At 33.0% G+C, this 27,081-nt stretch overlaps 1 protein-coding gene across 1 annotated transcript; it reads left to right on the forward strand.

Moving 5' to 3' along the window:
• Window positions 1–450: 450 nt before the first annotated feature.
• On the forward strand, window positions 451–23,967 carry LOC124366489. The gene is made up of 5 exons (XM_046823077.1): window positions 451–647; window positions 1,823–4,049; window positions 17,605–17,719; window positions 18,174–18,370; window positions 23,791–23,967. The coding sequence occupies exons 2-5, from the start codon at window positions 1,878–1,880 to the stop codon at window positions 23,965–23,967; spliced, it is 2,661 nt and encodes an 886-aa protein (XP_046679033.1). The 5' UTR covers window positions 451–647; window positions 1,823–1,877.
• Window positions 23,968–27,081: the final 3,114 nt, after the last annotated feature.

Consider the following 27,081-nt stretch of genomic DNA (forward strand, 5'->3'; position numbering starts at 1 on the left):
CAGTGGAGCAGTTAAAATTAGGGTTCCAACGTCTAACTGAAAATGCATTTCCTCCACAACGGAGTTCAGCTTCAGCTGCAGGCTTTGACTTAAGAAGTGCATATGATTATATAGTACCGAAATTTGAGAGACAATTAGTTAAGACAGATTTAGCAATTAAATTACCAGATAATTGTTATGGTAGAATAGCACCTAGGTCTGGGTTAGCTCTTCATAATTTTATTGATGTTGGAGCAGGTGTAGTTGATAGAGACTATACAGGAAATGTGTGTGTTCTTCTATTTAACCACTCTAATAAAGACTTTGTTATTAAAAAAGGAGATAGAATAGCACAGCTTATTTGTGAAGTAGTATTATATCCAGACTTATATGAGATTGCAAACGTAGGAGAGACTGTGAGGGGATCAAATGGGTTTGGGTCTAGCGGTTTACAGTAACAATCATTTTAAAATCATGTATACTTTATAAAAATATATTATTCTAATCAACATTTTTAAAAGTTTAACAGATGAACTAATTCTATTTTTCTTTTTAATATAGAAAAATGGAGCAAATCGTTGAGCAACCAATGGTGGAATCCGATAACGAATCGCAGATTTCCGAAGCCGTAGACCAGAATACAAAGAAATCTACATCTAAAATTGGAGGTGAATTCATCAGTTTGGTAATATTAATACAAAATTTATATGCAATTGGTTTGAGTTCCTTAGAAATGTGGGAGAAGACGATCTACGGGCTTATGAAATGTGAAATATTAAAAAAAAATTTCTATGCAATGGCTTTGGTATTCGATCTAAGTCAACTGATGAATGCTTTTCATACTCATGTTCATACCGACTCAATCGACTTAAGTCAGGAAAAGCTTCCTCTACTGGCTGCACAAATAAGACCATACGAGGAAATAATAGCCATTTTAAAACCATTATTAAGTAAGAAACCTCTAAAAGGAAAAAAATATGCAAGTGAAGTTGTAAATACTGTAATCCATAGCATAAACTTGATTCTTTCAGGCCCTTCTACAGAGGAAGAAGAAAAGATCTCTAATAAGAGAGGAAACTCGAAAACAGCTAAGAAGGAAAAAAATGTTAAAAAGCTTAAAAAATCTAGATTGAGTTCAATCTCTTCATCCTCTTCTTCTTCTAGTTCCTCATCTTCATCGGACTCATCTAGCGAATCTGATGATGATGATGATGATTTCAGTTCGCTTTTTGAAATTGATAGGAGAAGTAATACAACATACATTAGTCAAGAACTACAGTTCTTGAAAAACAGTAAACGACATAAAATTGTTACCCCTGGCGAACAAGGCTCCCACTTAATCAAAATAGAAATTACATCAACTAAAGATTTAAAAAGTTGCAAGAGTCCTAAGGACTTTTGGCAGAAGGTTTCGAAAAAAGGAGTGTTTCTTTTGAATACCGAAAATGAAGATGATAGTTCTGCTTTAGACACACTAAATAAATTATTATGTGTTTATGGTAAAAAATTAAAATCAATAAGCAACATTAAAAAAAACGGTTTACAAACCACAAAATTTAGGAAAAAGGAAATAAAGGTAGATTATAGCTGAGATTTGGTAACTGATTCCAGAAAACTAGACATGTGTATTTGGGTTTAGAAATAATGTAGTATAATTTAGAATAAGAATTTTAGTTCGAGGTTTTATGACTTACCACAATTTTAGTTAGTTCTATTCAAAAACACTCCTTTTGTCATAGAATAAGAATTTTAGTTTGTTTTAGAGAAGCAGATTAAGTTCGAAGTTGTAACTTTATGTATTGATTTTCTTTTTTTTTTTTTAATAAATATTCCTCACTTTCAGATTTATTTGTTCGTGACCTTCAGTAACCTAGCCTGCTTATATCCTCATCACAAAAATGTCTAAAAGACCTTTGTCAAGCACTTCAAGAGATGAGTCAATGGAAATTGATTTTCACCGTGAAAGTAGCAGAAAAAAGCAACGTCTTGAAGCTTGTCACAGTGGTAACGTTTTTGTAGAACTTAAGAGTGCTTTTAGAGGAATTTTGAAAACTTATTACCTCAAAAACGGATGCGATGAGGTAAAAGACATTGCTTTGTTTTTAGAATCACATAAAGTAAAACTTATAGAATTGGTAAATCAACAGTTAAGTGTTAATGGTGCAGTGAAATTTAATCTTGTGTTTGAATGTACGTATATTAAACCACTTAGTGAAGAAACTCAGGCAAGAGCCTTTAAGACTAAGAATAAAAAGATTTTGTATGACTCTTCAATTGATTCAATAGTTAAAAGAATGTACAGAAAGATTTCTCAAGAAGAAAGCGAGTATCTTGACAAAGGAAGTGGTTGGACACTGTATAAAATAGATGGTATTCTCGTAAGATTTAGTAGGTACAGACCTCTCAGAGGTAGTACGTATATTCCACTACCTCAAATCATTGAAAATAAAAAAGCAGTAATAAATCCAAAAAATTTACATGATAATCAGTGTTTTAAGTGGGCCATCATTTCTCGATATGTAAAAGGTTCTCACCGAGAACGTGTAAATAACCGATATCTCAACTTACAGAATAAATTCAATTTTGAAGGAATAAGTTTTCCCACACCACTTAATCAAGTAAAAAAATTTGAAAAGAATAATCCCAATGTAAGTGTTAATGTTTATAGTTTCAACGAAAGTGAGGATGTTTATCCATTGAAGGTATGTGACAAGGAGCTTAAGGAACATTTCGATCTGCTTCTCTTCACAAACAATATAGGTATAAGTCATTACTGTTATATAACTAATTTTTCTAGATTAGTTAGGTCTCAGATAACTAGTCATGAAACACAAGCTTCTTTCTGTAAGAGATGTTTTAAACACTTTCAGGGATCTAATTCTAAAACACAGTTAAAGAATCATATAAAAGATTGTATTTCACATAAACCTATTAAAGTTATTATGCCTGTTGACAGTGATGATTCGGACGAACCGTTGTTTTTATCTTTTTCTAATTTTCATTACAAATACCCAGTACCTATTGTAGCTTATTGCGATTTTGAATCTATTCTAAAAAAGCCTTTAGCTGAAGAAAAGTTGTCTCAACATGTAACTGTAAAATCTATTCACGAGCCAATGAGCTTTTGTGTGTATTTTGCTTACGATAAAGACAGTCTACCTGATGAAATATTAAATAGCTTACCGAATGAACCATATTTGTATAGAGGACCTAATGCCTCGGCAAAATTTGTAGAATATATAGTAAGCATGGCAAACCTAATTGGTGATTTATTAGATGTAAACAAATCAATGCTACCTCTTACTCAGGAAGAAAAAGAAAGAGTTAAGTCAACCACTCATTGTGAATGCTGCAATTCGGAGTTTACTGAAACTTTTAACCAACCTTGTAAAGATCACTGTCATTTGTCAGGACGTTTTAGATCAGTTTTGTGTTATGCTTGTAACTTAAAGCGACAAAATCAAAAGTTTCTTCCTGTAGTAATTCACGGAAGTTCAAATTACGATAGTCATTTTATAATAAAAAATCTAGGTTGTGATGAAAGAAAAGTTGAAGTAATTCCGAATAGCAAAGAAAAATACATTTCATTTGTTAAGCATACAGAAAGTGGAATTAAATTAAGATTTGTTGATAGCTTTAGATTTATGGGAAGTAGTTTAAGTTCGCTTGTACAAAATTTAAGCTTAGACCAATTTAATCATACAAAGATGTTTTTTAACAACGAAGACTTGCCATTAGTTACTAGAAAGGGTGTTTATCCATATGAGTTTACAGATGCTTGGGAAAAACTTGATTTAACTCAGTTACCAAGCAAGGAATGTTTCTATAACACTATGACTCTAAATGACATCAGTGAATCAGATTATGAACATGCTAAAAAGGTTTGGAATAGTTTTCAATGTAAAACACTAGGTGAATATAGTGATCTTTACCTTAAAACTGATGTATTACTTTTGTGTGATGTATTTCAAAACTTTAGATTAGTATGTCAATCAAACTACGATTTGGATCCTGCTAATTACTTAACCTTACCTAGTCTTACTTTTGATGCTATGTTAAAATTTACAAACGTAAAACTTGAACTTATTGAAGATTATAATCAATATCTTTTCATTGAGAAAGGTATAAGAGGTGGTATTACACAGTGTGTAAAACGTCATGCAAAATCTAATAATAGTTACATGGGTAACGCCTTTGATCCTGGAAAAGACAGTTCATTTTTAATATATATAGATGCAAACAACTTATATGGATACGCAATGTCAAAACCTATACCAAAAGATTCTTTTAAATGGTTAACCAAAAAACAAATTAAGACATTTGATGTTTTGTCTGTACCTGATAATGGGGATGTTGGTTACATAATTGAGTGTGATGTAAAATATCCTCATCGTTTACATGACAAACACAATGACTTACCGTTCTTGTCAGAAAACAAATGTCCTCCAGGATCAAAGCAAATCAAACTCCTAACTACTTTAGAACACAAAAAGAAATACGTTTGTCACTATTTAGTTTTAAAGCAAGCTTTGAATCATGGATTAAAACTAAAGAAAATCCGTAGAGTATTGAAATTTAATCAAAGCACTTGGTTGAAACCTTATATAGATTTCAATACTAAAAAACGAAAAGAAGCAAACAATAGCTTTGAGAAAGAATTTTATAAGCTTCTTAACAATGCTATGTTTGGCAAAACAATTGAAAATATAAGAAAACGTACTAATCTTGAACTGGTAACTGATTCCAGAAAAGTAGAAAAACTTGTTTCTAAACCTGGGTTCAAGAACAGAATTGTCTATGGTGAGAATATTTCAGCCATTGAAATGGTAAAGGATAAATTGTATTTTAATAAACCAATCTATATAGGTTTTACTGTTCTTGAATTATCTAAATTGCATATGTATGATTTTCACTATAATGTAGTTAAACCTTTTTATTCCAATAAGATTGTTAACGTACTTTATTTAGATACAGATTCCTTTTTTTATGAAATATTCACTCCTGATGTGTATGAGGATTTCCTCAACCCAAACTTAAAGTGCTTTCTTGATTTGTCCGACTACCCTAAAGATCATAAATGTTATGACGAGACAAACAAGAAAACTCTAGGAAAATTCAAAGATGAATGTGTAAGTATTCCTATTTTAGAATTTATAGGTTTGAAACCTAAATTGTACACATATACAACTATGAATAATGAATATCTTACAACAAGTCAGGGTCATAGATTGAAAAAAGCCAAAGGTATAACAAAATCAGTTGTAGATAAAAAAATTCACTTTAATGATTTCCTGAACTGTTTGAATAATAAAGTCAATTTAAGATGTGATGTAACATTATTTCAATCAAAAAAACATAATATCAAAACATTATCAGTAAACAAATTGGCATTAAATTATGATGATGACAAAAGGAGTGTTTGTGAAGATGGTATCAATACAATGGCTTATGGACATTACCAACTAAAATGATGTTAACAATATACATTCACCTGTTGTTATGTAAATATTGTAAATAAAACTGATTGTATACTAATAATTATGTGTTGTTATTTTTTTCCTATTCTAATTTAAGAGTACCAAGGAAATTAAAGAGACAAAACATTTTAAATAACATTTTGTTTATTATATTTGATTTTTGAATTACATAATTTTCTTTACAATTCCAGACAATGGTAAATATTGAACCAAAGCATCATGAATTATCAAACAATATGCAGCTGTATTAGCAGGTACTTCAGCAGAAGTTTGAATTTCTAGACGTATATCAAGTGATCCAGTCTTTAGTGTTTCTAATTGTTTAGAACAGTCTATAACAAATAAAGGAGTTTTAGCTAAAAATGTTTTTTTATCGAGACAAGGTTGATCATCACATCCTGAATAATAAGAAGATTGAAATCTTGTATACAAGTCATACATTAGTGATTTATTCCCATTCAAGTTATCATATGGATAGTATTTGCTGTTGAGGTACAATTTAACATTTTCCAAACTACAAAAATCAAAATGAGATGCATTTTTAGCAGCATTGTCTTTACGATTTGTTTGAAAACCTAGTATGACGTAGCGTGGCTTTTCCATAACTGAACTAGTTTTAACTGTCCATGTTTGAAACTGCGAGGCTGGTAAAGATGGATATTCGTTTAACTGCCATCTTCTAAAAGGAATAGAAATGGGTTGATCTTTATCTACAACTTTTAAAAGAGATAATTTTATATTGTCTTCAACTTGTACGTAAGGTACTTTCCAAATAACTTTTGTCAAATTTATTTTAAAATCATGTAAAGCAGCTCCACTCTGAATGATGGCATTCTTATCACTTGATGCCCTTAAAAGTACCAATTCCTGTTTAACATTTAATAAAATATGATTATAATCTTCTACAAATCCAAGAAGCAATTTAAGAGGTACACAAAAAGAAAAGTTAGTTCTATTACTCAAATTTTCTACTGATGTAATTTTCCAACCAGCATTTTCCATCCAGTTGACATCACTTGGGCGAGATGTAAGTATATTTTTCATTGTAGTCGTAATACCAACATTTTTAACTCTATCAATTTCTGTACCACACAGTTCATATCGTATTTCATCAAACAAAAATGACATAGCATTATTTACCAACTCCGTAGTTATATCATCAGAATTGTCAGCAACCTTTATAATTTTTCCCTCAATCAGAAGGAAACTTCGACTTGGTAATGTGTATACATCTTGTTGGTGAACTGGAATTCTAATTTCATCACTATTCTTTAATGAATTCGAAGAGTATGGATTGTGAGAATGCCATTCAATATTAATTACTGAATCATCAAAATTTACATTTTCACCAATATCCAGTATTCCGTTCATGATGATAAAGGTGATTTAAATATTCCTAGTGAGTTAAGAAATATGCGGTTCCTCAATGTTAACGGCTTCACTGTTCGAGGAATACTGACATTTGGTGTAGTATGAAAGGTTTTAACTAACTTTTTTTTAGAAGATGCAGAGGTTGAGTTAAACACCAAGCCCATAGTTATTTTCCTGCTTTCTCTCTAATGTGAACGCGTAAATTAATGTTTTCACCTCTGAAATTAATTAAATCTCCGTTCTGATCTTCTAGTTTTATGTTAAATTCTGATAAATTATTTTGTTTGTAAATTGGAAGATATTGTACTGATTCAGGTCTTTCAACAATTTTAAATCCAGGTCCAACCACTGGATAAAATTCATGTAATACGTGTCCTTCGATTCCGTCTCTATATGAACCTCCTACAATATTACAAGTGATTCGTATGATATCAACTTTGTTAATGGCCACTTGACTTGATGATACATGCCATTTATTTGCATCCAATATCTTGATATCTTTATCTATAAACCCAAGTAACGAACCTAAATTGTGAGGTTTCGAAACGTCTATTCTCTTAGGACACCATATTTCACTTTTAAGTGTATTGTTGTTTGCTTTTAACTTGAATGTTGTAGTCGGATCTATTTCTTTCAATTTATTGTTAATATACTTATGAATGTCTTCTATTTCATAAGATCCTGTTGGAAGAGATATTGTATTGGAGCCGATGTAAAGTACGTTATTGATATTTTCTTCAATATTGGGAATTGAATTGTAAGTCATTAAATCCAAAAAACCCATTTCCCAGTCATTAGATCTTGATAAATCTAAAGGAGGAAATAACGTACACTTGAGATCAGACGATCTTCCTGTAACACAAATCATTTCTTCACGAACAAAAAGTCTAAACACAAATGACCGCAGTTAAAAGTATTTTCCTTCTGCCTCGGAAAGTAATTGTATTTGATTGTAACGTGATGGGGTCCACTGTTAAAATAATCCTCCAACTCGGTCGGCGGTCTTAAATTACCAAAACTGTCAAAGTATTCTACGTTATATCCACGTTTCACATAACATACCCAATGTGTACCTTTTCCATTTATACTATCTAAATTAACAACTGCAGATTCATTATCGTTAATTTTAGGTGGTAACAGGTCTCTCATAAATACTCCTCTAAAGTATGGTAACTTTAGAAGCTTAGCACATTTTAAAATGTCAAACTGTGATAGCGGTTTACTTGGAAGCTCATCTATTATTTTCGATGAATATATTTTTTTTTTTTTAATCCTGATCCGGAATACGGTTTTAAATATAACCCCTTTCCCTTTAAGGTTTTTTTCATTTGCTTTGTTTTGTTCTTGTTTGTCTTTGTTTTCTTATTGTTTTTTATATTTTTATTTGTTTTCATCTGTTTCCTCTTCTGTACTGCTTTCTTCTTCTTCTTCCTTATTGATCCACCACTTAATTTAGATTTCGCTTTCATAATATTTGTAACTGCCCACGCTGCAGCTTTTTCACCTACACTTGAATCTGATGCTTTAAATCTATTCCAAGCCTTTTCAGCTAAGATTCTGTCAGCGTATGCTCTGTGATTAGTATCTTGATATTTTAAGTACGCTATATCATGTTCCTTACAAGCTGCGTCTAAACCGTTAATTCCTGGATCGTTTCTACTTAATCTCTTTTGTAAATCTGTACCAGGACCGCAGTACTGATAACCTCCAGGTAAATGTAATTCAAAAGGTAAAATGTCAATTCCTCGATTTATAATAGCACTTGCAGTTTTTCCAATTGTACTTAACAGTCCGGAGCCACAATAACGACTGAAGCGGTTGTTTCGCACAGCCATTACTTAAATACATCTAAGAGACGTCTTCACTTACTGGGGACTCTACTTTAACTGAAAAAAGATCAAGCCAATTTATGTTTTTATATTTTATAACTTTATTTATCCATTCGGATTTAGTCATCTTTTTCTTACTCCTTTTGTGAATTTGATAATAAATTGCGTAGGTTATGTCGGCAATATTTTCTAGAAAATATAATTTGTTCACAGCATCGTACAGAAACTTAGGTTTAGACAGATTTGATATGGTAGCACTCTTTGCATCAAGTTCTTTAGTTGTTTTATTAAGTATTAATGTGTTATCTCTTAAATATTGCACATTAACAGCATGTTTATTGAAGTATTTTAAATTTACAATGTCATACTCCTCAACCGGTTCACTAGCACTGCATATAACTTTATTTTTCGCATCAAACTTTCCATTTTCAATCCTTAAACAGTCTTCGATGGAATCTTTTAAATATTGCACGTTAACTACATCTTGTAAATTTGAAGGTTTTCCAACATTTGATATTTTTAGATTTTCTGCATTAAACAAACTCCCATCTTTGGTCCTTAACAGACTATTGTTTTTGATGTAGTTTAAATTTACAGCATCGTTCTTCTCGGTAGGTTCTCTGACATTACACAGTTTCTTATTTTGCATATCATAATTGCCTTCGATAGTAAGTTCGAACCCTTCTCCTTTTGGACCTCTAAGAACCTTAGTCGATCGTGAATGGTGACCAAATTTATCAACACTCATGATACATGTATATCATGTGAGGAATAGAAATAAAATGAACAATATTCAACTTGATAACAATATTTATTTATTTATTCACTACAACGTTTTTTGACAATACAGGTTCTAATTCAAGTAGTTCTTCAATGATTGAGTTGATTTCATTTGAATGACCTGTGTTCCCCGCTTGTTGAGATGCTAATAATAACCTCAATCGATCTACAAGTTCATTTGGATCGTCAAAATAGACATAATTAGGTGCGGTGTTTGTTAAATTAATACCGCTCCCGGTAGCTTCTTTATTTACCAAATCAGAATATGTTGACATGTGATGGTCTTCAAGTGTTGGTATTCGATTAATCAGAGGAGCAATTATATTTTTATATTTACTTCCTCTGTTAGATCTAATTTTTCCTGTTGCTGAATAATTCACTCTATAAACGTTAGTTTCTCTCAAAATGTCAGCATATGCATTTAAATCCTCTTCAGTATAAATATAATCGTTTGGAATGTTCATAACTATTAATTCATAAAGACCGGGTGTACCTTTATATCTTTTTCCATCTATTAAAATATCATCAACATGAATATCTATTCGTTTGTCTCCTATCATCCAAGAATCACCATCGATTCGAATACCATAATTATGGTCTAGAGTTTTACCTCCTTGTATAAGTTTTAGAAAATAATCTCTAGCAATTTTCCCCTTAAACTCACGTTCTACAAATTCCTTTGCAAGTTTTTTTCCTTGGGGTGTTTTTAATAATTCCTGTCCACTTGTTGACTCGTATACCATTTCCTCGTCAAACTGCTTTGGCGGCGGTGGTGTATTCATTTCAATATCGTTATTATCATTTGTTAATTCAGTTTCCATATAAGAATCATGACTTGCTAATCGTTTTGCAGTAGGAAGCTCTTCACTATTACCATCATCATATTCATAATCACTCTCATAATCAGGTTGAGTTGGAAGATTTAGGCGAGGCTTTCTCTTAACTCCTTGAGGATGTTGAGGTAAGTAACGTTTCGCAGGTGTTTCTTCATGGTCTTCTAAACTTTTCCTCTTAAGTTCTTTCTTAACTTCTTGCTGCTGTTGTTGAAGCTGTTCACCCTCCTCAACTAGTTTTTGTAACGGTTCTGATATTGGTTTTAATTTGTTTTTCCACATATCTTCAGTTTCTATAAGGTCACGTTTAAGTGTTCTATGTTTTCGTTTTATATTTTTTCGGAGTTCTGTAATTTCTTTGATAATATCTTCTTTTGTTTTGTTAATTTTTTCATTCTCAATTGGTTCACATTGATCGTCCTCTGTTGCTTCACTCTTCATCTTTACTCCTTGATCGTCAAACATCGACTGAAGGAGTAAATGAGATGCAAAACGATTTGTAACCTCTCCCTTTATAGTGTTACAAACGTATCAAATCCTGATCGATAACGTCCTTTATTAACTTGACTTTCTCTATCGATAACAATAAATTTATTGTTTCCTTGATCCCATACCCTAAAGCAAATAGTTCTAAATGTATCGAAACTCATGTCAGGGTTTACATGATCATGGTAGATATGTTGCAAGTTACGATCGATCATCTTGTTTGAAAACAACTATAAAATTAGCATTATCACGTACCAACTGTTTTGGAATGTAACTGTACGTTTGACAAATATAAAACGTATCAACATCATTATGTCTTCCCATGGAGAAGTAATTTTTTATATTAGTTTGTTTACCACAAGCTACATCATCAAAAATCATTATGGAATTCGGTTTCACTTCACTTGGGTGTGGGACTTCATCGTTGTCTGAAAACGAAAAGTATCCAATCTCAGGAAGTTTTTTTAACACACATTTCAAAAACTCATACTTTGATTGATACAATGATTTCGAGAATATATAAATATTCTCAAAAAACAGACCTTGCGGAGAAAATAATAAATTTAACATTAAGTTCGTTTTTCCGCAGTTGGAAGGACCGCAAATTATACATCTTATAGAATTAGGTAATAATTTACCATGATGTTTTTTGTATTCTGAATTCTTCTCCTTTATTATCATATCTAAATTTATAACAGAAAAATTATTTTTTTGTTTTTCAAACTTCATTATAGAAGATCTACTTTATTAATCCAACTGTCATGTGATTTATCAAATCCTAACCAACGCACTAAAACTTTATCACCTTTTTTCCTAACAATCTTTTCTACTAAATACGTGTCTTTGTAATTGGTTTTGCTTAGTTCCTCTTGATAGAATCCTCCTTTAATGACATTTCCTTTATCATCTCTTAATATATATGTAATAGGTTTCGTTAACTGTACTTTATATACAGTATATATTTCATTGCTCCATTGAGGAAAATAACCTTTAGTAAACACTTTAGATTTTTTGCTTACTCTAACTGGATCACCAACTTTGAATTTTTGTTTTAACTGAGGAGTTTTACGGGTTTTAACAATCCTTAATAAAATATTTCTCTCATTTAGATTTGATACATCAACAGGTTTGACTCCTATAGTTCTGTGAACAGTATTGTTATATACGTTTACAAGCTTTGGTAATAAACCGAGCCAGCGGTAACTACCTTGTTCACTAAACGCTCTCCACATTTTACTTTTCAGTGTGCGGTTAAACCTTTCAACGATTACAGCTTTTTTATCTGAGAATGTATGATAATGATTTATGTTATACCTATTTAGTAACGATTTAACTCTAGAATTGAACCATTCAGTTCCTTGGTCAGTCTGAAAATGTTTCATAGGATATTTTAATAATATTGGTTTTAGAGCTTTCTCAATTTCAATTCCCATTTTAGACTTCAACGGTATAGCAATCGCAAATTTACTGAAACAATTAATGATTGTCATTATATATTTAAAACCCTTATTTTGTTTTTGAAATGGAATCATTTCCACCAAATCAGCTTGATACAGATCATTAATACCCTTAAGTTCAACATGACGAGTATGAAAATTCCTACGTGCTTGTTTATGCAATTCTCTTGCTATACCTGCTCTTACGCTTAATGTATTCATCATGAGGTGTATAACAAAAGTGAAAATAATAACGAAATATATTACACATAAATACTATTTATTTTACACTTATGTAACAAGTTTACAAAATGGTGAACCTTTCCTGTGTTCTTCTTGCGGATCATCTTGAGGTGACCAGTGATCCAGTGTAACGCCACAGCTGATACACGTAGTTGCATCACCATCTCCAGTGTAGAATAATCCTGTTTGTACCATTTTCTCCACAGAAGGGTAAGATTTAGGCCAACGCATGAAAGTTTCTCTCATCATTTCTTCTGTTTCCAAAACAGATTTCTTATATTTATCATAATTACTATAATCTTCTTTTATAAACTTGCTCATTTCACAGTCAGGATTGTTGATTTTATGTATAAAATTTACATGTCTTATGGTGAGACTTGTGTTATCTGACTGCCACCCGCATCCACAGCAAACAATATATTCAAAACATTTTGATCGGTAAAATCCTGACGTTATTAAATCCTTTTTACTGAAATTGAACATTCTGCAGCACTCATCGTAGCCGTTTTCTGTCATCGTTGTTTACAATTAGACTGGCAAGCCAATACTGTCAATTATTTCACAATAGAGTTCATTTATCTATGAACTTTGTACAGATGATGATGATGCAACCTTCTTGGTTAGACAATAATTGCAATGCCTTCTCTTCGGAGTATTTGTATTATCTGGATAATGTTCCGTACACTTCATACTTAATAAAATATCCACATCATATTTCATTTTATCCGGAAGCTTATCATACACGTTTTCCACGTCCTCAGAGTGGTTTACAATAAACTCTTTTGGAAGACACTTGACTAGTTCCACTGTCATATTCTTGTATCCTTTATAGTAACACTCTTTAATAGCCAAATTTACTTTTTCAACTCTTTCCTCCACCAATTTTTGGTTTTTCAACCAATTTAACAAAACATGAACATTAACATAAGCACAGTTGTGAAAGGTATGATTAAAATTACATTGTTTCATCAAGGATGGCTGGAAGAAATAAGATCTTAAAGTTGCTAAACAAGGACAACCGAGATCTTCTAAATTCACAACATTTACATCAAAATCTGATAGTAAATTAGTGATAAACTTCTGTTTTTCATTTCCTTTCACGTAAACGTTACCATTTAAATTCAAATTTTTAAATATATCCTTCAGTTCATTGTATTCTCTACAACCTGATCCCCAAAACAGTCCATGATATTTTCTTTCTAACCAAATTACTTGTTTTTGAAGTTTATGAGGAAGTTCATCAAAATCACATGGCGGTTGAAACAGATGAAGTTCATATACTTGTGCATCTGTAGATATAAGAGCTAGTTCTTTCACTATAAACTCGTTGGAAACATTTTTAAAACCTTGAAAATCTATAATAAACTCCATTTTTATCCGTTCAATTCAGAGCCAGGTCACAGAATGATATGCAAGAAATACAAAACACGATATAAATATCTATATTTTTAAAATTACGTCATAATATGTGGTTCAAAGGTTTCTGATAAGATATAATGCATAGTTTCATGTTCAACCATTGCGATGATGTCTATTCATATTTCTCTTTCGATAGTATTTACATCTTGATCTTCCGGATTTTAATTCATACAAATCTCTATTCCTTACTCCAGCATCATGCTCTAATACATGTATCGTCGCGTTTAACCTTATAATTACACCATTTAACTGTTGTATCCTCGTAATATAGTCTTCAATGTCTTTTTTAAAAGATTCATTAATTTCTAAACATTCATCAAATTGTTGACAACAATTATTTTCCGAATTCGAATTGTAATAAGTGTAATTGTCTTCTGATGTTAGGATCTCTTCAGAGGAGTTCATTCCTTCTCCACCATATAAATCATTTAAATCGTATTCACTGTCATCTTCAAACGAAAGTGTTGCTCCAGTGGGTTCATCTTTATGAAATTCACCACTTTTCTCATGTGTAATATTTAAATAATTCAAGCTTAGTAACGGTTGATCAGATGATTGTGGCGAATAGTATAAATTTATTTTTGTTTTGTTTGGTATTGCGTGAGCTATATGTGTGCTCCCATTAATCCAATGTTGAGATGTAAAATTATGTTGACTATAAACAACACAAACAACATGAAGGAAGAGTGCGTATGTTGCACTTAATATCACCATGATGGAGCAAATTATAATAATAAATACCATTGTGAAGTTTTCCATTTATAACAACTAAATATGATTAATAAGCACATTATTATCGACAATGAGTCATAGCCTAACTACGAACACAATCGAATTGCACAACAAAAACAGTAAATTCTGAAAAATCTTTAACGAGATACCGTTCACGCTTGTAATTGCTGTTTGGTATATTCATATTTAAAGTTTTTACGCACACATTTTTATACCCCTCATCTAGAGGATTAGGAGGCACATGATCGTTAACTGTCGTTGCTTTCACTTCAAACTCAATGTCTAGTATATTAGATTTGGGTACTGACAATATCTCAGTTCATTAAAAGTGATATCATCAATGTTCATGAATCGAGTATCCACAAACTCTTTGTTTTTTATACAAACGGATCGTTACCCACGCGTTCATAATAATAATAATAATGATATTGAATCACAACGCGAGTATTTTCCTCACTAGATGAAACTTGAGAGTTCTGAGTTGGTTCACTGCTATTACGTGAAGTGGTTTGAAATGTTTGAGCCTTGTACCATTTAGAATCTCCGAAAGTCCACTTGGTAGACGATACGAATCCACTCTGACCAGGTCGAATTTCTCCAGTTTTTCTATTATAACATTAAATAATCGTACCCAAGCATCTCACACAAAATTTTCTTCTTGTTGACAAGTGTAAACAATAACATCACTGACGTCAGTAACGTCCGTGAACCTGAGGTCAGTAGACCGCGATACGAAACGTAAACAATAGTGACGCGTGCTAATCTCCGATAAGACGTATCAAAATGCTTTTTAATTGAGCTCAAGGTTATCTGGCGCGTGCCAAACCGGAAAAAGTCGAAGGTTATCTTTGATAAGCCTTATCTAATTGATTTTTAATTGGGGTCGGGGTTATCTAGCGCGTGTTTATCATAGGAATGCGGAAAAGGTCAGAGGTTATCACTGATAAGGACCCCCCGCAGAGAGATAACATTCTGTCCTAGAACCTACAATTTACTACTACTGATCAGGTTTTGAGGAGCTTAAGCATCTAAAATTAAACCAGACAGCATCTTCGGTTTCTTGACTTTTTACACCAGTTGGACCCATTCCTGCCCTGGTTCTCATCCATTCTGAACATCCGAATCTGGAACCTCTAAGTCTCCAAATTATTAAAAACGTATATTCAGAACAACTGATATCCAAGCAACTTTCTCTGAATCATTCAAGCTTCTAGATTTCAAACCCGAAAAACAGCCAATATGAATTCTCGAGGTATCTGTCATCAACATGTGTCTTTAAATACAATATTCTTTCTAGATTTTATAATTCCACAAATGAGTTCCAGACGGGTAAAAATTTAAATTCATCATCTGAGTATGGTTTAAGGCAGAATCATTTGTGAAGGTGGAGACACCTTATTATGAAGTTTCACGAGGTATTAATTTGGCTATGAAACTTAATATTTTGGAAAATATATTTTTTTAATTTAAATAAGATACTACTCCTGAAAAACCATGTTTCTGTTTTTGTAGCACATAAAAATAACATTACTCGTAACTCTGATATCCATTCTTACTCAGTATGTCAACAAGCAGCCTCGTCATTGAAATAATACCTTCTATTGATGATTAATCTATACAAATTAAGTTTTTATAGGACTGTGAACTAATATCGATTACTCGATCGCTAGCTGCAAACAATGAACCTATAGGGAGCCCATTCTTGACTATTTTTTACTGATAAGATAGAGTCAGAGTGATACGGAGCTGAATCTAGACAGTAAAATCTTTGCTCAAGACACCGATTCGATGAAGGAAAATGTTTATTGGATTATTTAGTGTGATTGATTTTGTGTAAGGGAAATCTTTATATTTTAACTTCATAGTCAACTAAGGAAAATTCCCTTACGATAAAAAATACACAGGTTTTTTTGATCAATCTACGAGGAATAGCAACATGTGAGTATTCAAAAAAATTTAAGCAAGTTATTCTCAGGCCCAAACCAAAATGACTGATGTTTAACATGTATCATATTACTTAAATGCAATTAAACAATGTAGGAGTGCGTTACAACACATAAAGACAATAAATCTAGAAAATACATTTACACAAAACTTACGTTCAGCCAAATTCCATGGATATACACCATCATAGACACATTTTTGTCTATGTAGAAGTGAATTTTTATGCAAAATTTAAAAACTAGGCATACAATTATTTCAGGATATATTGCCTTACATTAAAAGTGCTGAAATCAAATTTTGCCACCGAATTTTAGTACTCACTTTGCACTCTATTACCTTTTGTCGTTTTACTCTATGAATAAACTCAGTTCGTTACAAATTTATTTATTCTAAAAGTTGTCGTTGCCATCATGGTTGCTTTTAAGTCAATGTAAAAATAGTCACTAACGCTCAGCCTAGTGAGTGACATATACCATCATCGAACTTAGTGTAACCTAAAGGGGAATAAAGCTTTATGCAACATTTCAAGTATACAGCATCATTTAGTTTTGATATATCATGTGGATATAGGGGAGAGTTGCCTTGATTGGACCGGCGCCTTCAATGGACCACCGATATATTTTGAAATATTGGGAAATTTAGGTTTGTTTAGTTGGCAACAGTCATAGTTCCAGAACGTTCTACTTCGGCGCAGCTATCCGCCATTACTGTATAAGCGTGTCTGTCAGTGAGTGGTTTTGTTTTCTGTATTTTTGCTGTTATGGTTTTAATTTCAGCGTTTCATTCAGAAGGATCTACTACATTCTTAACGTAAGTAACTCCAAATATGTTAGTATCATAGGAAAGTGTATCTATTTAGCTTTAAATTAATATAATAGCTAGGTGAATTTAGCAGACAGTTTAGGAAATTACGCGAATCTTCAGTAATTTGGTAAAGTTGCTTTGATTGGACCTCACGGAGTTGTCTTCAATGGACCGGTCATCCAAGGATACCTTATTAATTTTGCTTATTACATGTATTTTTGACGTCCTTTCGGCATAAATACACAACTTTTAAAGTTTTTATTTATTACAGATATTGAACATGGAGAAAAGAAAGTACGGGCAGTGGTCTGAAGAGAACCTTCAGCAAGCTATTGCGGCCTATAAAAACGGGGACTATGGATTAAATGAATGCAGCAGAGTTTATGGTATTCCTAAAGCAAACCTTAAAAAGACATGCTGATCAAAAAAATTACTTCATAAATGAGAGAAAATCTTTAGGGAAAGTTGCCGGTTTTCTCAGAAGAAATGGAAACAATTTTGTCTGACCCACATATTAAAATTTGAGGAATCCTTCTTTGGTTTGACGATAAACTGACATACGAAAACTTGCGTATGATGTAGCTGAAAAACATTCCCTTCCTCATACCTTTAATAAGGATAAAAAAATGGCTGGCAAAAAATGGTTCTATAACTTTATGGAACGCAACCCCCGTCTGTCTTTACGTAAAACCGGAAAATACATCGATAGCTCGTGCAAAAGGATTTAATAGAGAAAATGTCAACCATTTTTTTGACATTTTTGAAAAGGTTATGGATGGACGAGAAGTTTGAGCCAGATTCAATTTTTAATGTCGATGAATGAATCTGGTTTCTCAACAGTTCAGAAGCGTCCGCAGAAGATAGTTGGCTTGAAGGGGAAGCGGCAAGTTGGCACAATAACCAGTGGTGAACGTGGTGTAAACACAACAATGGTTGTGTGTGTTAACGCCGCAGGAGTCTACGTGCCTCCGATGATCATTTTCAAGCGCAAAAGGTGGAATGACGATTTGAAGGTTGGAGCCCCTTCTGGTAGTTTGGTAACTATTTCAGATACTGGTTACATAAACTCAGAATTGTTTTTGGAGTGGCTACGACATTTTACAAGTCACATAAATGTCAGTAAAAATAAAAAAGTACTTCTTTTACTTGACGGCCACACCACCCACAGTAAAAATCTTGAAGCTGTTGAATTTGCCCGTGAACATGGTATCATTTTGCTTCAACTACCAGGGCACACTACACATCGCCTACAACCGTTAGATGTAGCGATATTTGGACCAATGCAGACATATTTTATCCAAGGTCAGGAATCTTTTCTTCGTCAGTATAAGGGTGAAAAAATCCAAACAGACCCAAAATTCCACAATTATTGAAAGAGGCATATGGTCGGGCTGCTACAGTAGGAAATGCGGTGAGTGCATTTCAACACTCTGGGATATGGCCTGTGAATAGGCATGTATTTAAGGATTCAGATTTTGCACCTGCTGATGCCTTGGTAACCCATGAAGCGACACCTACTGCACCTGGACATTCTAGGAGTTCTTCATCCTGTAGGGCTGATGAAAAAATGTGACTAGTGTTACTCCTTCAGCCAAGAGCCCGGATACATCTAAAGATAACTTCACAAAGGCTCTTATAGAAAATTTCCCCTTTACCAGCACCAAATTTTCTACCCACCCGCAAGAGAACAAGGGATACAGGGGCCCAAAAAGCTACAGTTCTTACAAGCAGCCCTTATAAATCTGAAGCTTGAAGCCTCAAAAAATAAAAATAAAACTTCCTAAAAAGGAACAACAAACTAAGAAGGCGTTATTTAAAGACACCAAGGGGAAAGTAAACAAACGAGTGAAATTTATGTCACAGAACAAAACATTAACAGATCAAAGTTGGTTATGTGAGATATGTGAAATGGAGACGGAGGAGGACATGATACAATGCATGGATTGTCGTAATTGGTACCATACAGTTTGTGCTAGTGTAAGCGCAAATAAGAAGATATTTTACTGTATCAATTGTAAATAATTTTCATAATTCTTTCAAGTGTTTTTTTAGAATAATTATTTAGCATTTTCTACTTTCAAATGTAACTTTTGTTATATACCTATTTAGTTTCAATGTACTTATAACAACAAAATACAACATTACAAAATAATACATGTCTATTTCATTAAATTTGACACTGGTCCAATGAAGGCAACCATAGGTCCATTCTAGGCAACTAGTTTCCTTGAATGGACTGATTGACACTTTGTTTTAAATTAATTGTACATAAAAACTATGTACTAATATATGATTTTTGACGATGTCATTACAATTACAACCAAAGTAGTTGTTTGATACTACGAATTGGTAAGCCATTATAATCATGTTTTATGTTATAAGCAAAAATAGTGAAACTGGTCCAATCAAGGCAACTCTCCCCCAGCGCAGTTAAAAGTGAAATTTAATTTTAAGCCAAACGAGTGACAGGTTTCGCTAAGCTCAAGCAATAACGTTTTGTTACAGATATTAATTTTTATTATAAAAACATTTGATTCTATTTGTTTCGCGTGTACACGCAGTTAGAAGATCCTTATCTTCAACAGCTTTTCTTTGGACTTGGTTATAAGATTTCCTAAAGTTCTTCTTCAATTTCTTCCTATTCGTCGTGTAATAATAAAAAATAGTTCTTTTTTCCTATTTTTAGACATTGCCTTAAAGTACCTTAAAGGCTTAAAGGACTGTGAAGAAAATTCTTTTTAGGATATATATATATATATATATATATATATATATGTATATATATATATATATATATATATATATATCGATTATATATATTCGAATCTTAACCATAAAATAGGAAAGTATGTTTGGTACCAATAGAAAAATAAAGTGAAAAGAACTGTAATGAAATCACGGATTGTAATAAAAAACAATGGGCTATTTTACATTTAATTTAATTTGTATTACAAAATCAGGAATTTTATATTGGCGTAAGTTTTAAGTATTAAAAAATTATAAGTCTCAGATATAAATATAATTTAATGTTACAACCTGTTGTAGACTTCTCTTCACAAACCAGAAGAGACATTCACTGGTACAATGTAGCGATATGAATGCGGCCCTGTCCAGCCATGCCAAGTATGTTACTTGAGTCTACATGCCAGATTCTGCGGTAGCCACAGCCACAGGCAAATATGCGGACATAGTTACACGGGTCAGGGCCACTCGACATTGTCACTTTACTTACACTGATTTCTTCCTTGAGTTATGTAGGAATATAATTTGTTAAATCGCACCTCAATGTTTCTGTACGATTTTTCAATCTGTCAGAACTTAATCCTGTATAATTGAACACAAAATGTAATGTAGCACTAATGGTACCGATTTTTCAGCGTACTAATATATGTTTTTAAGTTTCTGTGTATAGATTAGTTATATAGAATAATTAATTATCCATTAATTATTACGGACAGGGTTAGCACAGTTAATTATTGTTATAAAAATCGAAATTCAACTGTGTATTTGCTTGAATCCAAAAAAAACATAATAATCTATTACTCTGATAAATTTGTAATTCGATGTCATAAAATGTCGTTTGAAATAAAAATTTATCGATTTTTACTGCAATAAAGAATTATTAGCATTATTATTATCACCCCTCAAGTTTACTCACTACAAAATAAAAGTATTTATCGGCTATTATGCCACCAATTCACGTAATTACTGATCGTACTATTTATTTAGAATTCCTAAACCATTATGAGTTCCTAAGCCATTACACTTGAGGAACAATCAGTTTAAAGGGGAATAAACCATTAAATGCACACACTCAGTTTTTGGTAATTAATCGCGAAATCAATTTCCATTTTCTAGTGTAAACACAACTCACACATTGTAAACATTCCAGTGAGAGGTGAAATATGAAACAGAGTTCGCACTTTGTATAAGAAACGGTGTAATTTTACCTTCATTTCCGAGCGCTTTGTACCTTTGTTGCAGCGCTCAATTTTTTATAGCTCTTGGAGGCAACAAATTTGAATTTAATTTTAGACATAAATGACAATGTTTGTGTTAGAGGTGACTAATTTATGCTCTGTGAAAGCGTTACCTCGGCACTCTGTCACAAACGGTGTATTCTTTGCTTAGTTTAATTTTTTCATACCTACTAGTGTTTATGCGAGAGCAGTCCAAAACAGGGTTTTACTTTTTAAAATCCCGACCTATTTCTCTGAAAGCCCAGAATTTTTTAAAGACCCAGTTTTAACGTATTAATTTATAATTCCTCCCTAACTTTGAAGATTGGTATAGGTGTATAGTATAGTTTTTAAAGTACAATAGATGTATCCAAGTAGCTCTATTCGTTTGTGCATTTTCAATATTATTTTTTTAAACAGTTTAGCATTTGAAAAAAAAAACTATCCAGAGTTTTTTAAACGAATCATTTCATCGAGAAAACTCTTTCAAGTTAGCGCTATACCGCCCTCCTCATAAGTACGGTAACTTTGTTTATGTTACTCGCTGTGCTTGCTTTGTATAGATCTTCAGCCAAAAAAACTTTCCTCTAAAATACCGTATGAATAATGAAATTGTTTTAGGTTTTCAAAACTCAATATGTCAAATCAGACTAAAACAGAGGTAACTTCAATTGTCTAGGCTACAGTTCCCACTGCCGAATTCCACTTTCCAATGAACAACCACCAGGAGGCCTAAACTGTAACCGGCTTGTTAGCTAGAAATGAGGTTATTTAAAACAAATGAAATAATTGTATGGTTCTATAAAGGGACATTTAAAATTAATGAATCAACTAATAGGCAATCAATGGGCTAATGCTAATCCACATATAATAGAGAAGCCCCATAAATGTATCAGGTATATTAATACAATGCGATATATACTCGAGAGGGATCAATTCACGCATGTTTAGTTATTTATAGGTTATACACATGTAATATTATATATGCACATTAATCAATGTGGGTGTTTTGAGTACAAATGAGTTTAAGTTCAAAAAATTAGATTTTTTTGTTCGAAGTTCATTGTTTTTGATGAAGTTTCAAAATCATAACAGAATTTCAGACATTTCCCATCTTAATATACCACACGAATGAATTCTTCTTCACACGTCAAAACCTAAGATTTAGTGAAGAGGAGTTGATTATTTATACAAATGAGCAAACACAATCATAATAAAGAAGTGAAGTATACATGGCAATAAATTCACAAAAGTAAAAGTAGACATCAGAAAATTTTTAGTCAAAAATAAAGCATAGTTCCGGAGCAGCACAATCCAAAAGAGTACACACAGGGCGGATTTCAAAATCTACCGCTCCCCCCTCCCCACAAAAAAGCTAATGAGAACCGTGATGCTTCTCCTCAGCCTACCAACTTTAATAATGTAATTTGCTGTTGTAAAATGCAAAAATGTGTCATCACCTTAAACGCTCATTGCGGCAAACTTTAAGAAATGGAATTAATTATACTACAGAAGTACTTTCCCTTACTCAGACCAGATTTGATACGGCTAATACTGATCATAAATGCCCCTGGCCAGACTTGCGAACACCCCGCCTTTCTGGCGTAAAAAACCAAAAACATCCCTCAATTCAAGCTCAGATTACGTAAGCGTATCCTACATAATTTCTCGAAAGTGATTATTTTCCCACTGCTATTTATTATTTTTATCCAAATCGCTTTAGCTCTTATATGTAATGATTGGTTAAGGTCATTAATTTATACGTCACTGAAAAAACTTACTTTTGGTTATTAAACCTAAGATTACGTAAAGGAATTTCCTCAATGACTGAAACCTGTGGAATCACAGCTATATGTGAAGGATTCACGATAAAACCTTATTAAGTACAAATTTATCTTCCTTGGGAATTCCGTTACACGTAACCCATCCATTTGTTCAAAGTTAATTTTAGACAATGGGTAGTTTGAAATAATTAGAGATATACATTTGCAAGCATTACTTTTAAATACAACAATGAAATAATGTGGACACGCTTCGCACACTCACGAATACGTTCGAAAGTGGACTTCATGAATTATTTTGAAATTAAATCTGTTTTAGGAGAGTTTCTACAAAATTTTATTCTCCCCTCCCCCCAATAAGCATATTATAATCTTTACGTATCCTATTTATCAAGAGGGCGGTTAGCAGTATTTGTATTGAATTTTGTAACAGAAATAATACACCATTGATACGAAAATTCACACTTGAAGTTAACATTGTTTTTAAATAAATAACTCAATATTAAAATAAGTCCTCTTAAAAAGTTTTCGTATATAATCAACTTCAATACAAATCAACAAGTAACAAATAAACAGTTAAAAAACGAAAGAAGTTGATGTTTGAAACGTTTACAGAATAAACTGCATGGACATTGCACATGTAGACAGAATTATTGTTTACTTTAGTTTCAGATTTCACGAAATAGAAGGGAAGTACTATTTTGCTGACGCTTCAAGATTGGAACAGGCGAAGGGTTGGAACCTGCAAGAGCAATAAGTTACAGTCACCCCTTCCCTCCTCCCCCTCACACCCCTACACTCTCCATTCTCTCGGATATAACGGCTTACATTCATCACAATATCGGCCAACCTGGCTCTGGTGGCTTGACATCTCACTTACACGACCGAGAATAATGGCGCATTTCTGATTCTTTTACGACAAGCGCAGAAGGTGCAAGCACTTATACTTTCTACTTTGTAATAATGTTTTGTCGTATTATAAAACTTAATGTAATTTTAGGTTGTTGGATTTATAGATGTCTGGAGTCAAACCATGCAAAAACAATGAATTGGCTGAGTTTAGTATGGGATAACTAAATGATTACGACTTCCGAGCTTTGCTCCACTGATCTTGAGGTTCCAAAGTCCAAATTTTGTCTCTGGACGTTGTACTTTTAATTAGTACCATCGACCTAGTGCTGCATCTAATCTCCTTATTCTGCTCACACGACGATATGCTCACACAGGCCAGTGTCCCATGAGGACGGACAGATAAAGGCTTAAAAGACGATCGACTTCTCCTGCAAAAAAAAGAAAAGATCATCATTTAAGATAAATTAATGGAATTCTATTCATAGTAGAATGAGAATAGTGAAATTTCTACTACACCCTAAAGTAGTCAAACAATACAATTTTGTAAGCAATAATTAATTGACTAAGCGTTAGCGAAGGCTACCAATCAAGAAGCTGGAAGACTGTTTCTGTCTCTCTACAAGATATTCGGAAGAACTGACCTGTAGACTTGAAATGTTCCATGAAAGTAACACCGAATTCGATGATGGTGCACAGAGTGCCATGGGGTTTGGATGGGCGTAAGTGAACACATAATGTAAACTCAACGTTCTGATTAGTGACAATTAGTCTAACGGATGCCAATCATTCTAACGAGATAATCGAATAAATCAATAATCAATAGAATCAATAATAAAGAATCAATAAATTTGTAATAAAAAACTCAATGAAATCATATTACATTTTAACATGTGACAAGTAACACATGCAGCTATAGTCAATTTTCCATGCAACCTCAACGAGACAGTTACTCGACACATCGTGTGGTATAATCCTACTTTACTATTATTGTACTTAGAGTTGATCAAAATGGCATCAGTGATATATGAGGAAAACATTAATTTCTAATGGTATTCTGAAAATGATATTACATAGTTATCATTGGGAACTAGTGTATTAAAAATCGCTGTAACACAGACGCGAATTGCTATCACAAACTATTTTACTAAATTAGTGGAATTTCATATGGACATTATTGTTATGTCATAAGGGTCTGCTGAGAAACTGTTTTATATAATCAACTTCACAACCGAATTGTCTACGTGTTTGTGCTAGAATCTCATAGAAACAAATAGATCGCCTTTAGTACGAACATTCATGCTATCTCAACAGATGTACAATAAGAAACAGACATTGTCTCCGACTTTGGGATTCTGCCCTATTCACCACTGTCTCAACTCAAAAGTAAGAATGTATTGTGGCATAAGAAAGTAATTAAACAAATTCCACGTACATTGCACAGACTCTAAACCTTATAGTTGCTCACAAAAAGAAATGTTGCTCTGAGACTTAACAGTTCTGTCCTATTAGCCTAAACAGGACTAGTAGCAACTATTGGTATTTTATAAAATACTTAACTACATATTTATAGCTTTCACAGCCACGTTTTATTTCGGAAGGAAATGAATTACCCTCCAACTCGTTAGTCCACAATTATTTAATAAATTAAATCATTTTGATTACATATCTGATTAATTGTTGGGTTTCCAAGTCCATGTTATTCGCTTCTTCACCCTTTTGGAAAGAAACACCGTTGTAATGATGATTTGCACCCAGCAGGGATCACTTCTAGCTGGTTTATACCTACCAGTTGAACCCACTACTGGGCACAGCAAAAACCGATGTGTCACTTCAATCTGGGCAACCTTATGGATGTCCAGTAGCGGCACATCACTAATGCAAATGTTGAGATTCTGGGGTTCATGGGCAATTCGATAGGTCTAGTCTACTGTAGAAGAAGACTGTTGGAGTTGGTGGGGTTTGCTCCCTTACCTCAGAGGTTCTTGTTAACCTCAACAAGGGTGTTCCACCCCCTGCCTACTTTGACTGGAGAGGCTGGTTCAGAGCTGGCCTCCTCTTCTTCCGGGATGACTTTGAGATATAGTGCCCTAATTATTCCTCATGGATCTCGATAGGAGGCGGCCCCTACTCTCTAACCTTACCCATCCTGAATTTCCTATCACTCCGGAAGCAGCAGCGCAAAGGTTCTTACAGGAATAAGTGCAATTTATAAGCTTCTTGTCCGAGAGAACAAAAAAAAATGATGATTTGCCTGAGTCTTCCAATCTGCCATACATCAAACAAAGAAATGTAAAAGCTGGAGAAAGGACAAGAAAGGACGACTTGTCCTTCCAACAATGTAGCTTGGAGAAATTTTGTATCTATTACATCTTTAATTACCAGTGGTCATCATTGTATCGAAGACCGCACCAGCAATCCAACGATATCAACCTTGCAAGGGTTACTTTACCAAACCCTTAACCGTGATAAAAACGGGGAGGAAGAATGGAGCCGGTGCTTAGCTTTAAAATGTCTATTATTGACCTCTTCTCAGGATAATCATGCATGGTCCCGAACTAAATAAAAACTACTGATTATTGATTTTAAATTTAACATAATTTGACATTATCATCAAAATATTCTCTGAATTTTTCTCTGAATTTACCAGGACCCAGTGGTTTCCAGCAGAGAGATGTGTGCAGGAAGGGAAAAATGTCTTAATGAGAACTCTGATGACGAATTTTTCCTTCTTCACAAAACACTCCAAAAGGATAGATCCTCGGTGCAACTATTTCTGAATAGAACCTTTATCCCAAACAGAAATCAAGCCCATCTCCCATCTTTGATGTAAATGAAGGAGTCTTGAGGAAGCTCAAAAGTCTTCATGAAAGTGAAAAATGTAACTAATGTAGAAACAAAACCAAAACTTTGTAGAGGATGAAGTATTTAATATACGGGTATAAAATTGGACCCAATCTAGAGCTTTGGTAATGTAAACTGTAGATAGAATTTTCTACAGAAGAAAATCATGATTTCTTCGAAAATTGAAAGCGTCTCCATAATTTAAACCTCGTTAATGAAAGGAATATATCGTATGGTGATAAATGTAACATAAATAAACAGCTGCTTTTAGTTTCAACACAGTGTACTCTCATTATCAGAACAAACCAGTAATAG

This window comes from Homalodisca vitripennis, chromosome 7 (genome assembly GCF_021130785.1).
Source record: "Homalodisca vitripennis isolate AUS2020 chromosome 7, UT_GWSS_2.1, whole genome shotgun sequence".
In the NCBI taxonomy this organism is placed as follows: Eukaryota; Metazoa; Arthropoda; class Insecta; order Hemiptera; family Cicadellidae; genus Homalodisca; species Homalodisca vitripennis.